The sequence below is a fragment of the Chiroxiphia lanceolata genome, chromosome 9, assembly GCF_009829145.1.
Source record: "Chiroxiphia lanceolata isolate bChiLan1 chromosome 9, bChiLan1.pri, whole genome shotgun sequence".
In the NCBI taxonomy this organism is placed as follows: Eukaryota; Metazoa; Chordata; class Aves; order Passeriformes; family Pipridae; genus Chiroxiphia; species Chiroxiphia lanceolata.
In genome coordinates this window covers 3,035,911-3,048,346 of record NC_045645.1, presented here as the reverse complement: position 1 = coordinate 3,048,346, position 12,436 = coordinate 3,035,911, and the positions used below count along the sequence as shown (strand labels likewise).

The window sequence follows — 12,436 nt, the reverse complement described above, 5'->3', positions numbered from 1 at the left end:
CTCCTGAATACTACAGCAAGTTATACGTTTGTTTATCTTACTATTTTTATGCAGGCAAAACATCTGGTGCCATAAGCAGACACAGCACTCTTCAGAGTTGCTTAGTTGGTTTTAATTAGAGGAAAGCTGCCTGGAACAGACAATATTCTTCTCTAAGCATGGTTTCTGGGGCTTTTTCCTACATTTAAAAAAAAAAAAATTCCATTTTTTCTGTTAAAACATTTGTATTTAATTTTTTAAAAATTACGAATAACAGATGACATACAGTTTTTTCTTAATATAAAAGCCCCACAATCTGTATTTCAGTCTAAAATGACCATTGTTTAATAAGCAGCTTTGAAAACAGAAACCTGAATTTCTCAGATGAGCATGCATTCAAAATAAAATCACAGCAGTCTGAAAGGATTTCTGATTTGTAGGGGTTTGCTTTTTTCTGCTTCCAGGGACTTTTACAGATGTTTGTCTCTGAGCATTCAGGCATTTAAAAATATTGTGGATTTTTTATTTTCTTTTAAATGATAAATATTTGTTGACAGTATTGTGTGCTTCGAGTACAAGTTAAATATTACGGATGTGATACATAATATCCTTTATATCCTTTAGATATAAAATAGTGCAGCATTTACTTTTTCAAAGATTTGCCTTGTGTTGGAGAATAAAGGAAATTTTTTTTTTTTCCTAAAATGGTCGTGTGTGGCCAACACTTGATTTTATTATTATTTTTTTTTTCGAGTATGTTTAGTTGAAGGAAAGGTGGGAGGCCTGGATTTGAGTGGTTTTGTATGTGTGCATACAAAACTCCAGAACATGCAAGGTCTGCAAGTGCTGTGTGGCTGTGCTAAATTGTTACCATGACACTGAATAATAGTGAGGTGATGAGCTGAATTTCTAATGGCACTAACGGTGCCCAGCAATCCTTGTCTCCTGCCAGTAAAATATGCAGAAGTATTCCATGAATAAACCTTGTTTGTTAGTTTGTTTGTGGTTCTTTTAATTCATGGTGGTTGTCCTGCAGCTGAGTAAGGTGCAGATGAATAGTGCTGGGCAGAAAGCTGGGCAGGGCAGTATATACTGGCTTTTTCACTACTGTGTATGTGGCATGCTTTTTTTAAGCTGTAAAGATTTTCTGAAATGTAACAGTAAAAATCAGGTTGTATCAAGTCCCACGTGTTCTCCTCAGCTTCCGGACTCCGGGGTGTAGCAGGAGTTCACCTCGAAAATGAAGCACTCCAGCCTTTTTTCTTTCCTGAAAAGTCAGGATCACTGTGAGTTTTAAATTAAAATTCCGTGTAACATTTGGATAGATCACCTGATAAGATTTCCCATTTAAATTGCAACCTGCTGTCTTTTTATCATCTCATCTTCTACCTCTACACTGGGCTGCTGAGTAGCTTGTATTACCCGTCTTCACCTGTCTGATGAAACTTCATAGTAGCAGCAAATGTTAAAACAGGTTCTTCCTTTTTGGCATGTTTTCACTACTTGAAGCAATGATTAGTGAGAAGACGACAGCTTCCAGACTTTCTCCAAGTGTGCACTTTTAAAATACAGAGTGTGAGACTAGCAAATTAACTTAATATTTAATTCTGCTACCTATTTGTGAGAGTTTGGCTTTGAGGTTCTTATCACAGGTGAAAGTGCAGCTTCATCAGTGATGTGGTGTCCATTCACCAAACAAAACAGTTGAGCAACATTCATGGCACAGCCCAGCCCAGCAGAACTACCCCCGTTGGCAGGACAGAAAAACTCTTTCTTGAATGCTGGTATTGTGTGGCTGCATTAATCTTTGCAAATTAAGGCTTAATCAGCCTTCTCCACAAAGGATCGATTTATCATGACAGAACTAGTTTTTAAGACCTAGAATTGAAAGGGATTGCTGCCCAAACAACAAATATGCCCAACCATGTTTTCCCCAAGGTAGCATCTCCGTAGGAATGTATTGGAAAGGTTTGAACTAGATGGCAAATACGCAAGCTCTTTGTCCTCAGAACTAGAAGCAGTGACTTTGTGTGGTTTGTTACAATGACTCAGACTTGAAAGGCAGATTCACAACGTCTTTAACATCCCTACCAGGCAACAACAACTGTGTTAATTTTGGACAGAAAGTTGCAGGCTGAAATTTGCATGAGCTATGTTTGACCTAAAGCTGATTTCAAGAGTGTTATAAGTTCAGGTAAAGCACTTCGTGAGGCTCATGGAAAAGATGTGCTTACAATGGCTGTTTGCTGTTATCATTTGGTGGATGCATTTTCTTGTGTAGTTTCGCTGAGGTGGAATTTGCTCAGCCTGGACAGCTGTTGCTGTTTGTGGTGACCTCAGGTAGAGTCACACCTTCAGTTCTTGTCTCTGGGAGAAAATAAAGAGAAATCTCGTAACCCTCCTGAAAGAAAAGTGTATCTGTCTGAAAGGCAGGGCTTTAGGTTTTCTCTAAATTAACTTCTGGAAGAAAAAACCCCAAAGTTTCACCCGCGTTTGCAGAGAACAAATACAGTGTTTCATAAGGCTCACCATCACCAGAACATTTTCTGAAACAACAGCTGCTGCTGCTCCAGGGATCCCTGTTGGCTGGGAATGGCCACTTAGAACACTCTTAATATTCCAGAAAATCTATTTGACTGTCTTTCACCAAACTAGGAGAATTTAGAGGGCCTGTAGTTACCTGTCATACAATCTAAGAAATTACTTTTTTTTATGCCCTTAAAAAGGCATCATGCAAGTATCTCAGCAGACAGGTGAATATGAAGTGTTTGGACTGTGGTGAGTCACAGAGGGAGGGAGGCAAGGATGGCTGTTGCTGGTGTGAAGTAATGATGAAGTATCTTTAAGATAAATGTCCATTTACAAAAGGTCTGAAAGTTAAAGGTCACCACATTTTGTCTGATGTGATGTGTAGAATCAAAGCATTTCAGAGATGCTTAAAACAGGACACCTACCCACATCTCTGCCTTTCCTTAAGGAATATAATTCACTGGAAATTGCTCAATGCTTTGCACATGTTGAAATGGTTGACCTTTTTGGGACAGTTTCTCTCCAAGTCTCATTCCTCTTGTTCTTGACAGAGTTGGTAAAATGGGGAGTGGGAAGGGGATGGAATATTTTTCATTTGTCTCAGATGAAAACTTCTCACACAGGTGAAAGGAATATTCTCAGTCCCAGAAAAACTAGGTTCTTGACCACTGGAGAGAAAAATAAACAATTATTTTTTTTAATCAGGAAAAAAAATGAATAATTTATCTTATTTATTAAAAACAAGAGCTTTGTTGCTGAGCTCCTTATGAATAACTAGTACTTAGAGAGGCATAAACTGCTATCCAGCACGATGTAACACCAATTGGTAGTAGCTTCCAATAAAAACAAGGTCCCTCCCTTACAACCTTCTTCCACTAATTTGTGCTTTAGATATTTCCTTATGTTAGTCAACTTAGAAACCTCAATTAAGTTTTTTTTCATTAGGCTCCCCAACACCACCACAATTTTCAGCTAAACAGCTTTGGCTTGTGGCCGTAATTGAGCAAAGAGGTGGACTTCCAGTGGTGAGAGGTGCCAAGAAGTTTACAGGACCTGTGTATATATAATTACAGCACTCTGGAGGTGTGGTGCAAAGGCCAAACACACCGTGACCTCTTCTTTGGCAAGGCACAGGAAGGCAGCCAAGGAGTGTGAGCTGCAGAAATCCTCCCCCGTCCCCTTTCTGTTCTGCTCTTGGGGATGATTTACCCCCGCACAGAAACGAGGACAGCTAGTTCTTTTACTTTCAACCTACTTACTGTCTTGAGGTATTGCACCTGGATAGGAGAGGCTTGCCAGGCAGGGAAGAGTGTTGGTTACTAAATGTGCAGTGCAGCACTAACCCCTTCTGGCCTCCACATATTGAGGAGCTCCGTACTAAGAGGTTTCATTAAGTGAACGGAGTGTATTGGCTGCATGTAAACAGAACCCTGAGTTGCTGCAGAGAGGATGAACATTCCCACTACAAGGAATTTATTAAGGGAGAGGGAGAGCTCTGGTGTGTATTAAAGCAGCAGGAGTGAAGCAGTGTGGCACAAAAAGAATACAGGGAAGGTACCAAGTACAAAAAAATGCAAAGGGTTCCAAGATGTAGTAATGAGAGGCACTGAGAAAAAGGGGGAGAAAGAGACAGCTGGAGAAGTGACAAATATGAACTGAAACCTTTATGATACATAGAGTATGTAAGGGGAGAATTTGAATTTGGTGAGATTATGTAAAGTGAAAGATTTCTTCAACAGCTGAATTTATTAATCTGCACTTAGTCCCACTGCAGCACAAGAAAGTCCAAAGAAAGTTCAGAGAGTCTTTATCAACTTGCAAATGTAAAAATCCTCACAAACTAACCCATGCTTTGCATTCCCTGTGATGGATGCCAGTCCTTTACACAGAAAGGTGTGCACAGCACAACACAAGCACCTCTGGTGGGATATTCGTGTTGGTTGCAGATAATGATTATTTCTCATAGGGCAGCAGTTCAGAAAAAGGGAAGGCTGCTGTACGGTGAAAAGGGCTGAACATAAAACACTACTGCACTCTAACAAGCAGCATAAGGATTTTTAGAGCCCTAATAACACAGAGAGACTTTGGACTTTCCTGCCCAACTGGCAGCAACTGCCTTCCCAGTTCATTTAGAGAGCTGCAGAGGGATTAATTATAAACACGCAGCTTGATTTGCAGCCATTGCAACAACATCTGCAAGGTACCGACTGCCACTCGCACGTACAGCGCTGCGCGAGAGCGTCCTGGAGCTTACGAAAATACACGCTGGAGCCATGAATCAAACTCCGTCATGTGACGGAGGGGAGGTGCTGGGCTGGCTCCCAGCCAGTGGTAGGAGCTGATGGGTGGAACAAACGGGGCATAAAAAGACTAATATGACTAACGGATCCTGGATGCGTGGTACCTCTATTTGGATCTACAGGAATGTGGGCTCTAGCAGTTCTGCAGCTCTACCAGCCCTTTGCCTGACACTGGAGCTGCTGCTCACAAAGTAGAATCCTGCTGCTCTGTGGCAGGAAGGATAGAGAAAGAACATGGCCTGCATTTTGAAGGTAAATCTCTATCTGTTGCTTGAATGCATTGTTAGAGAGCCCCTCGCTGCTCAGAGGCATGGATTCCGTGCGATCCTATTGCATCTTCGTTTGTCTTTTTGAGTACTGGCTTTGTTTGGCAAATGAATATGGAGAGATTCTGCAACTTACAGCTGTGCTCTGCTTCCCTCTGCCATTCTTTTCCTCTTTCCCTGCATTGTCAGAACTGTGAGCTAGTGGGAAGGGAAGTGTGTACTGAATAATAGGAGGGGGGAGAGGGGCTCTGGTTTATCTCAGCTGACTTTGTCTACCGCTGAATTCATTCAGGAACAATAGCCTTTGGGCAGCAGACTTCCAGTACAAAGGGCAAAATGGGGAAGTTACTTGCTTTTTCTAACCTTGCAGCATTTGCTGCTTTTAAAGCAAAGGTTGCAGATGTACACAGCTGTCCCAGTTGCTCCTTAAGCACACACTCCCCTGCTGAATCTACTCAAGATCCACATGCTCCACACAATTATACTCAATATTTACCTGCATTTTCTAATCGAGCAGCCTATTTGATAGGGGGTTTCCCCCCTCCGTGCCAGCAAATATAAGCGTGAACTTACCGTGGGATCACACGCTTTCTCCAGCCTGCTTTTCCTCACCGAGACAAAAGTGTTTGCAACCCGCATGTCATGTACATGGAGGGAGCATCCCTAGCAGGGAGTGTTGAATGGAAGGGGAGGAGGCGGAAGTGCGGTCAGTTGGGAACACACGGCGTTTGTTCCCTTGCAGGGCTGTCACTTGCTGGGAGTCGCTCTCCTGTGCCCGGCTTGATCCATTCGCTGCCTGCCTTGCTGCTGCTCTCTGGGGATGTTTTGAGTACATTTGCACTTTGGGGTTTTTTTGGTTTTTTGTTTGTTTGTTTGTTTGTTTTTTGTAAATGAAACTGGTCTGTGAGTTCTTTGTTATTTGCAATCTGATCTTCTAGCAAAGAGTCGATTATCCCAAACTTTGGGATGGCCTCTCACAGCAGTTGCCTTCAGCGTATCAACAAAGCAGGATAAGTTGCAAAGCTTCAAAACAGTTTCCAGATAATAAGTGTTCCTGTGTCTCCATGAATCCAATCCCGAACAACTTATTTTGCTGTGCTGTTTTCCCCTTTTCATTCATTCATTCCCTACTAGCGGGTCAGTGGCACATGGAGGTTTTTTGAGTTTTCTGTCTTGAGCATGTGTGTTGTGGCAGCTTATATTAATAAAAAAGGCAAAGTCTGCTGCAAGTGCAGAAACTTCTGTGAACTAGCGTGTTCTGCTTGGAGATAGATAGTAATAAACTCCTTTAATCAGACAGCAGTGATGTAATTTAGAGTTGTGACTTGGGATGAAGCTCTGTGAACAGAGCCTGGTTTCACAAAGATGAGTGTGTGCGCTCCTTTTTAAATGCTCCCCGAATGACTTTAGCTTGGATCTGCAAATAGTCCAGAATTTCTAACTTTTTTTACTATATGGAGAAATCACATGTAAAATCTTCCCTCTGGCTGGAACAGTTAAATAAGAATGTTCTTTTAAAAGAAAACTCCAGTGTCTCTTTTCCCGCCCTCCCAGTTGTTTCCTCCGCACAGTCTGGTGACACAGCCTGCCACAAAGATGCCTTAGAGTTTGAATCATAATACAATAAACATCTTCATGTTGCCCAGGCCTGAAGCCCCATTTGGGTTATTCTGATGATTAAATCAATAGATTAATTGGTATTCCTTGACAGACAGTCCTCTTCCAGGTTAATTCTTAATCTTGTTAATGCAGGCAGGTGCAAGGATAAAAAGTGAAACAGATATGATGAGAAGATTAGCTTTGCCATAAGGCAGGCTGGATTTTCTCAGACAGGCATCCCATAGGAGTAATTTAAATGTCTAAGTTAAGATACTTAATGGTGTTTAAGTTTTTAATGTAATGTCTACAGGTACTCCTCAAGCTTTTTCCCTAACAAGGAGATTCAGAATAGTAAATATATTTTCTTGTTACACCAGGCTAATTCCTTCATGAAAACATAAACCTGTCAACAACACCCTCCTCCTTTCCCTTAGGTTTGTCGTGGCTCTCCTGTTTATTCAGTCAGTAGTTTGTGTGAAAACAGGAAGAAAAAGTCAAAAATAAATATCTATAGGTATAAATTTGAACTAGGTGTTGGCACACTGGATGGGAAGCCAGAACAAGTGGATGTCCTTGCCACTTCAGCCCTGAGTGTCTCTGTGGCTCTGCCTCATGGCTTTCCCTCTTCTGTTCCTAGATTTTTAACCAAAGATATTAAGACTGGTTGAATGTTGGAGTTCTGTATGAGTGAGAGTTTAATGTAAATGAGATTGGATAGAGGTGTCTGTAAAGTGAGAAATACAGAGGTGGCTCTTAAGAATTTACTGGAGTTACTTAGAATGGTTAAGAGCATATTAGAAGAGGTGTGTGACCTTTAGATATCAAGATTTCCTTTTAGTATGACCACTGCATGAAATGAAATAATCTGTGTGCAGAAATGCCTGGGAAGTTGATTCTTCCTAGGGTGCCTACTGTCCCTCTGGTGTTTGTTGTGCACTCTCCCTGCCTAAGATTGATGGAGCTGTCCCTGATTGTGGCTCCAGAAACTTTGCTTCCTATTCAGAAATGGGACCATCTTGGCAAAAACAGTGAAACTCTTCTTCTGAGGAATTCTCTCTTCTGTAAAAGAAAAGCAGAGAAAGAGGTGAAATAAAGACAAGACAAAATAAAATAAAAGTTTGGCTAGTTAGTAAATTTAGCTATGTCAATGTGACTCTGCAAATTGTAACTGCTTGAAAGAAGGTTGCTGCTTAAAATTGTGGGCAATTAAGATAAAGCTAGCTTGCTAAACAAAAGAACTGTCAGGAAAGCAGGAAAGACTTGTAGCACTTAACATTGCAAGGGAGATAGAAGGAGGGATGGGGGAACCTAAGCTCTTTGAAATGATAAAACTTTATGTAACTACTCTATAACAGTAAGAATAGGATGTAGGTAACCAAATGTCTATTTAGATAAGGCAGACTTCATAAAGAGTGTAGATAATTTTGAAACTCACTGTATAAAAAGCTGTTGTGTTTCTTTCCTCAGCGGACATGCATGGGGGAACAAAATCCCCTGGCATTTCCCTGACCCTAATAAAAGCATGCTTTATATAGATATATATTGTTTAAGGATTTCTTTGAATTAGAGGCAAGTTCCAAAATGCCTGATGTGTTTTTTATTTTCTCTGTCATGAATTTAAAAAGTGTGGCAGAATAGCTGAGTGAAGTGTAGGCATTTCTTGGAAGCAAACAGTTGATCTTATGCTTGTTACTATGGTAGCTGCATGTCACCTTGCCAATTACTAGATTAGCAGTGATTACTAGTTATGCAGTCACTATTATCCCTAATGATATCAGTCCCTAAGTTCTGCTGTATCAGCCACTGACTCTTGAAAACGATGACAGATGTTACTCAGTAAATTACTTCAAACTCCACTTTTTGAATAATTGAAAAAATGATATTTCAAAGTACCTGTCATCTTACAAAAAATACAGCATGAATGATAATGGGATTCTGTAAAATCTTGATGTCCCCCACTGAGGACTGGACCGTGATATTTTAAAGCAAATAGAACAGGTAACTTAGTTTGCACGTGCTGAACTTCACAGGGGATTATGTCTTACCCTATTTCCAAAGTCTTCTTTTTAAAATGGAGATTTTGAAGAAGATGATGGAGGTCGATTATGTTGTCATCACAGTACAATTTTTAACTGTGCAGGCTTAAAGTGGTAGAATATAATTTAAAAAAAAAAATCATGTCCAGGGAGGACTAAGCGTGAAATCTTGAAAGATGTTTCCTTCTGGTTTATGTGCTGTGTATTTACTGTGCAGTGTACAACAGTTTTCATATGCCTAGAGGCTGGATGTGACCTTGTGCCAGCAGAGATCACAAGTGAGTTGAAACCTTCAGTGAAACTCTGTGGTTTAAATGTGGTGCAATGTTCTTATTACTACAGCTAATCGAGAGTTCTCTCAAAGTAAGCAGCTCAAGTGACCAGCACAAATCCTCAGCTTCTTTAGTATTTTTTAAGTGTAATTCAAAGATTGAAAGAACTGTTTTGCAAAACATAACTTATAGGTTACAAATAAAAAAAAAACCTTCAAGAACATGCTTATAACTGTTTTCTGGAGGATACTGTCAAAGTTGACCGTGACTGTGTGTTCATCTATGATCCTTTTGCTTGTTTCCTCTCCGTGGTTTAATTAAAGTCACAGGTTGCATTTTCCTCTTAGCTCACATGGTGAACTGCTTTTGGCAGGAATTGTCTTCGAGAGTTTTCTCTGAGTGTTCAGTGACCTGTGTCTGACTGGGGTCTTCAGACACTGCAGTAATACAGATAACATTACTATCTACAGGCATATGCTCCATCTGCACTTTTGAGACTAAAATAGCAAAGCTGATCTCATTACATTAAATTTTCCACCCTGGCAAGTGGCTGTTCAAAGGGGAGAAGCAGAAGATCTGAAAGCATCTGATCCTGGTGTTTGGATGCTTGTAATCCTGGATATTTAGTTATTAATTTGATTAGTACATGGCAAAGATTGTAAATGTTTCCTTCCAAATTTCTACATCATCAAAAGCACATTCCCTGTTTCAGTGTGCTCTGTGTGCAGAGTAGGCAGTGAGTCTCACCATAACTCCATTCACTACCAGGGATTTGCAGGATGCAGACTCTTCCATGGAGATGACCTCTATATCCTGCTTGAATCAGGTCCAAGATACTTCACATTCTGCCTTGAGTGTTAAATTGACTGCAGCAGTGTTTATGCATGGCATCCATCCGTTTTCCTGTGCTGAGAGTTGTACTTGGATCCTGTTTGATTCTCGTGCTGTGCTTTGTCCTCTGACATGACAAGAGATGGAGAGATCCTAGGGAAGGGAACAAAGGTGACCTCCCCTCCTTGTGGGAGGATGCTGCTCTGGTGATTCATTTCACAGCACTGGCTGAATTTGCTGCAGGTTTGCTGTAAAGTGAGCTCTCTACTGAGCCTGTCTTAACCTGGCCATCAACAGTTTTGTGGGCTGCAGCGCTTCTGTTGTGACTGGAATCATTCCTAGGAGAATGTGGTTATATCTCTAGGGAGGGAAGGTGTAAATATGCAAAGGTGCTTCTTATGAGGTATTCACAAATGAGCTGGAAAGTAACAGGTGGATACAATGAGGGAGTTACAGAAAAGAACTGGGATTTCTGGTAGTAACCAGGTTTCTTGTGGATCACTCCATCCTTATTTGCTATGGGTAATTTTTCCCATTCTCTTGCCCCTCTCCAAACAGAACTGGCGAAATTCCATTTTTAATTCTTTCTAATGCTCCTTCTACGCTGGATATTTCTATTTTAAATACCTTTTGTTGTTCTTGTTGTTGTTGTTGCTCTACATTGTTCACCTCTAAATTGCTCCAAAGTAAATGAAGCTGCATTAATGAACCTGGCAACGTGCAAGGCTAGGATTTGCTGTATCGTGGTCCAGTGGTGCTTAATTACTATGTAAGATTTTATGGAGTGTGGTACGTGGAATTTCGTCATGTGGGTTTTTTTATTATGTTGGCTTCTTGAAAACTTAAGGAAAATTAAATTCTAAGAAGTGTAAAACCACTTTTCACTCTCACTTGCAATGACCTTAAACTAATTATACTTCAGGGATAATATATTACCCCCCTCCCAGAAAGGGACAGCACTGTAGTCAGTCTAGTCGTACAAGAGAACTTGCTTTGCTTGCCTGAATTTGATTTTGATGCCCATGTAGCTAAACCAAGGAAATCTCCAGTGTAAGCATGCTTCAGCTGGTTTAAAACTGGGGGGGTTGTGTCTGACTTAGAGGTGTGAAAGCTAAAACCACAAAACCAGCACGAAATTATGAAGTGTCTCATATATTTAAGTAGCTGTGTGACAAAGCAGTGATGGGGGAAGGTTTTTGCCTTGCAGTTCATCTTTAGGTAGTGAAGCATTTGTCATCCAGATGTTTAAGGCTTCCTCCCTCTTCCTGGGGATTCACTGTCCTTGTGTGCTGTTTGAGCAGCCCGGGCAGGTGTCCCTGTCCATGGCAGGGGATTTGGAACTAGGTGGTCTTTAAGGCCCTTCCAACCCAACCCATTCTGTGATTCCATGATTATTACAGTTTCTGGAATCACATATTCAAGATTCAGCCTCTTTGCAGACCTGTGTGTGAGCTTCAGTGGTTTAGATCTTGTTCATTTTTTTCAATTTTCATTTTGAAGTCACGAATGCCAGATAACTTGGCACGTCATAGTATGACAGAAACCACCTCAGGAAGCAGCAAATTCCTGTACTTTGACGTAACGTGTCGAACCCCTTGAGGTTTAGGACAGATGTGCTCTTACTTATTTCTAGTGAGGTGGCAGCCAAAAGAAAAGCACACCTTGTTTTTTGACAATAGCCAAACATTCGTGATTAATTTAAGGGAGTCTGAAATGAAGCTTAAAAGTTCTCACTTTTTAGGTTTTAATCACAACTATCACAACATCTGTGCATTTAATTTAAAAAGGCAGAGCTTTTAGCATTTTTTTTTTTCTGTTCCTTTCCCATGTTTCATTCCAGAAGTATCTGCGTGCCTTCCAGAAGTGTAGCACTGGACATGGTGATTTGTCCAGGGTTTGTTCTTTCACCTTTTCCCAGGGAAGCAGTATCTAAGCAGCAGATTGATTTTGTTGTTGTTGTTGTTTGTTTGTTTTTTGTTTTTTTTTTTTTTTTTAAGAGGAATTTTTTGGGGGGGATGTTGCTTAAAGGGGAAAAAAAGTTTTCTGCATATTTTTTAGGAAAGGAAAAGGTCAAATACTCACACATGAAATGGAAATTGAATTTCTTTATCTTCTTGGCAGCTGTTGGCTGAATTTAATTTTTGGACCGATCTCCTCCCCAGGGCAGCTTCTATCATAGAAGGAAGAGCTGTTTTGTGAAAGAAAAATCAAACTATTGATTGTAAATTTGTTTTAGATTTTTAGTTTTATTTTCAGATATTAAATAATTTATTTTGTGGTTGTTATCCATGACACTTTCCCAATACTTTCTTCTGCCTATCAGCTGCTCTCCATCCATGGTCTGACTCATAGCACAGAAGGCTGGAAGTGTGCACATACACAACAAAGAAGGGGTGAAGGTGTATTTTATCTTGCTAGTGTTTGAGACCTCTCTCTGAGATCTCTGTCCAGGAGCTAGGAAGAATTGATCTTTGTGGGGATCTGTGAACAAGGTGGGTAAAGGCAGCTGTTATTGGATGTATTCCCAATAAATAAGGCAAAACTCTGCCTTGGGCCTTGTCATCTCTTAAAGCTGAGCGAGCAGTTGCCCTGCTGTTGTCAGCATCAAATACTCACATGGGATG

The 12,436-nt window shown here is 40.6% G+C and overlaps 1 protein-coding gene and 1 long non-coding RNA gene across 3 annotated transcripts in view; one reads left to right on the top strand and one right to left on the bottom strand.

The window, feature by feature from the left end:
- Positions 1-266: 266 nt before the first annotated feature.
- On the bottom strand, positions 267-5,755 carry LOC116791141. Of its 2 annotated transcripts, XR_004358616.1 has the most exons (4): positions 5,648-5,755; positions 3,011-3,176; positions 2,214-2,346; positions 267-1,246 (listed from the first exon to the last, which is right to left on the bottom strand). It is a non-coding gene; the product is annotated as an uncharacterized LOC116791141 (long non-coding RNA). The 2 variants fall into 2 exon arrangements; XR_004358615.1 differs by lacking the exon at positions 267-1,246 and having other exon boundaries at positions 2,209-2,346.
- Positions 4,761-12,436, top strand: part of ST6GALNAC3 (ST6 N-acetylgalactosaminide alpha-2,6-sialyltransferase 3) — a 209,982-nt gene continuing 202,306 nt past the window's right edge. Inside the window, 1 exon segment of the mRNA XM_032696869.1 lies at positions 4,761-5,060. Coding sequence (XP_032552760.1) covers positions 5,043-5,060 — 18 coding nt within the window. The 5' untranslated portion in view covers positions 4,761-5,042.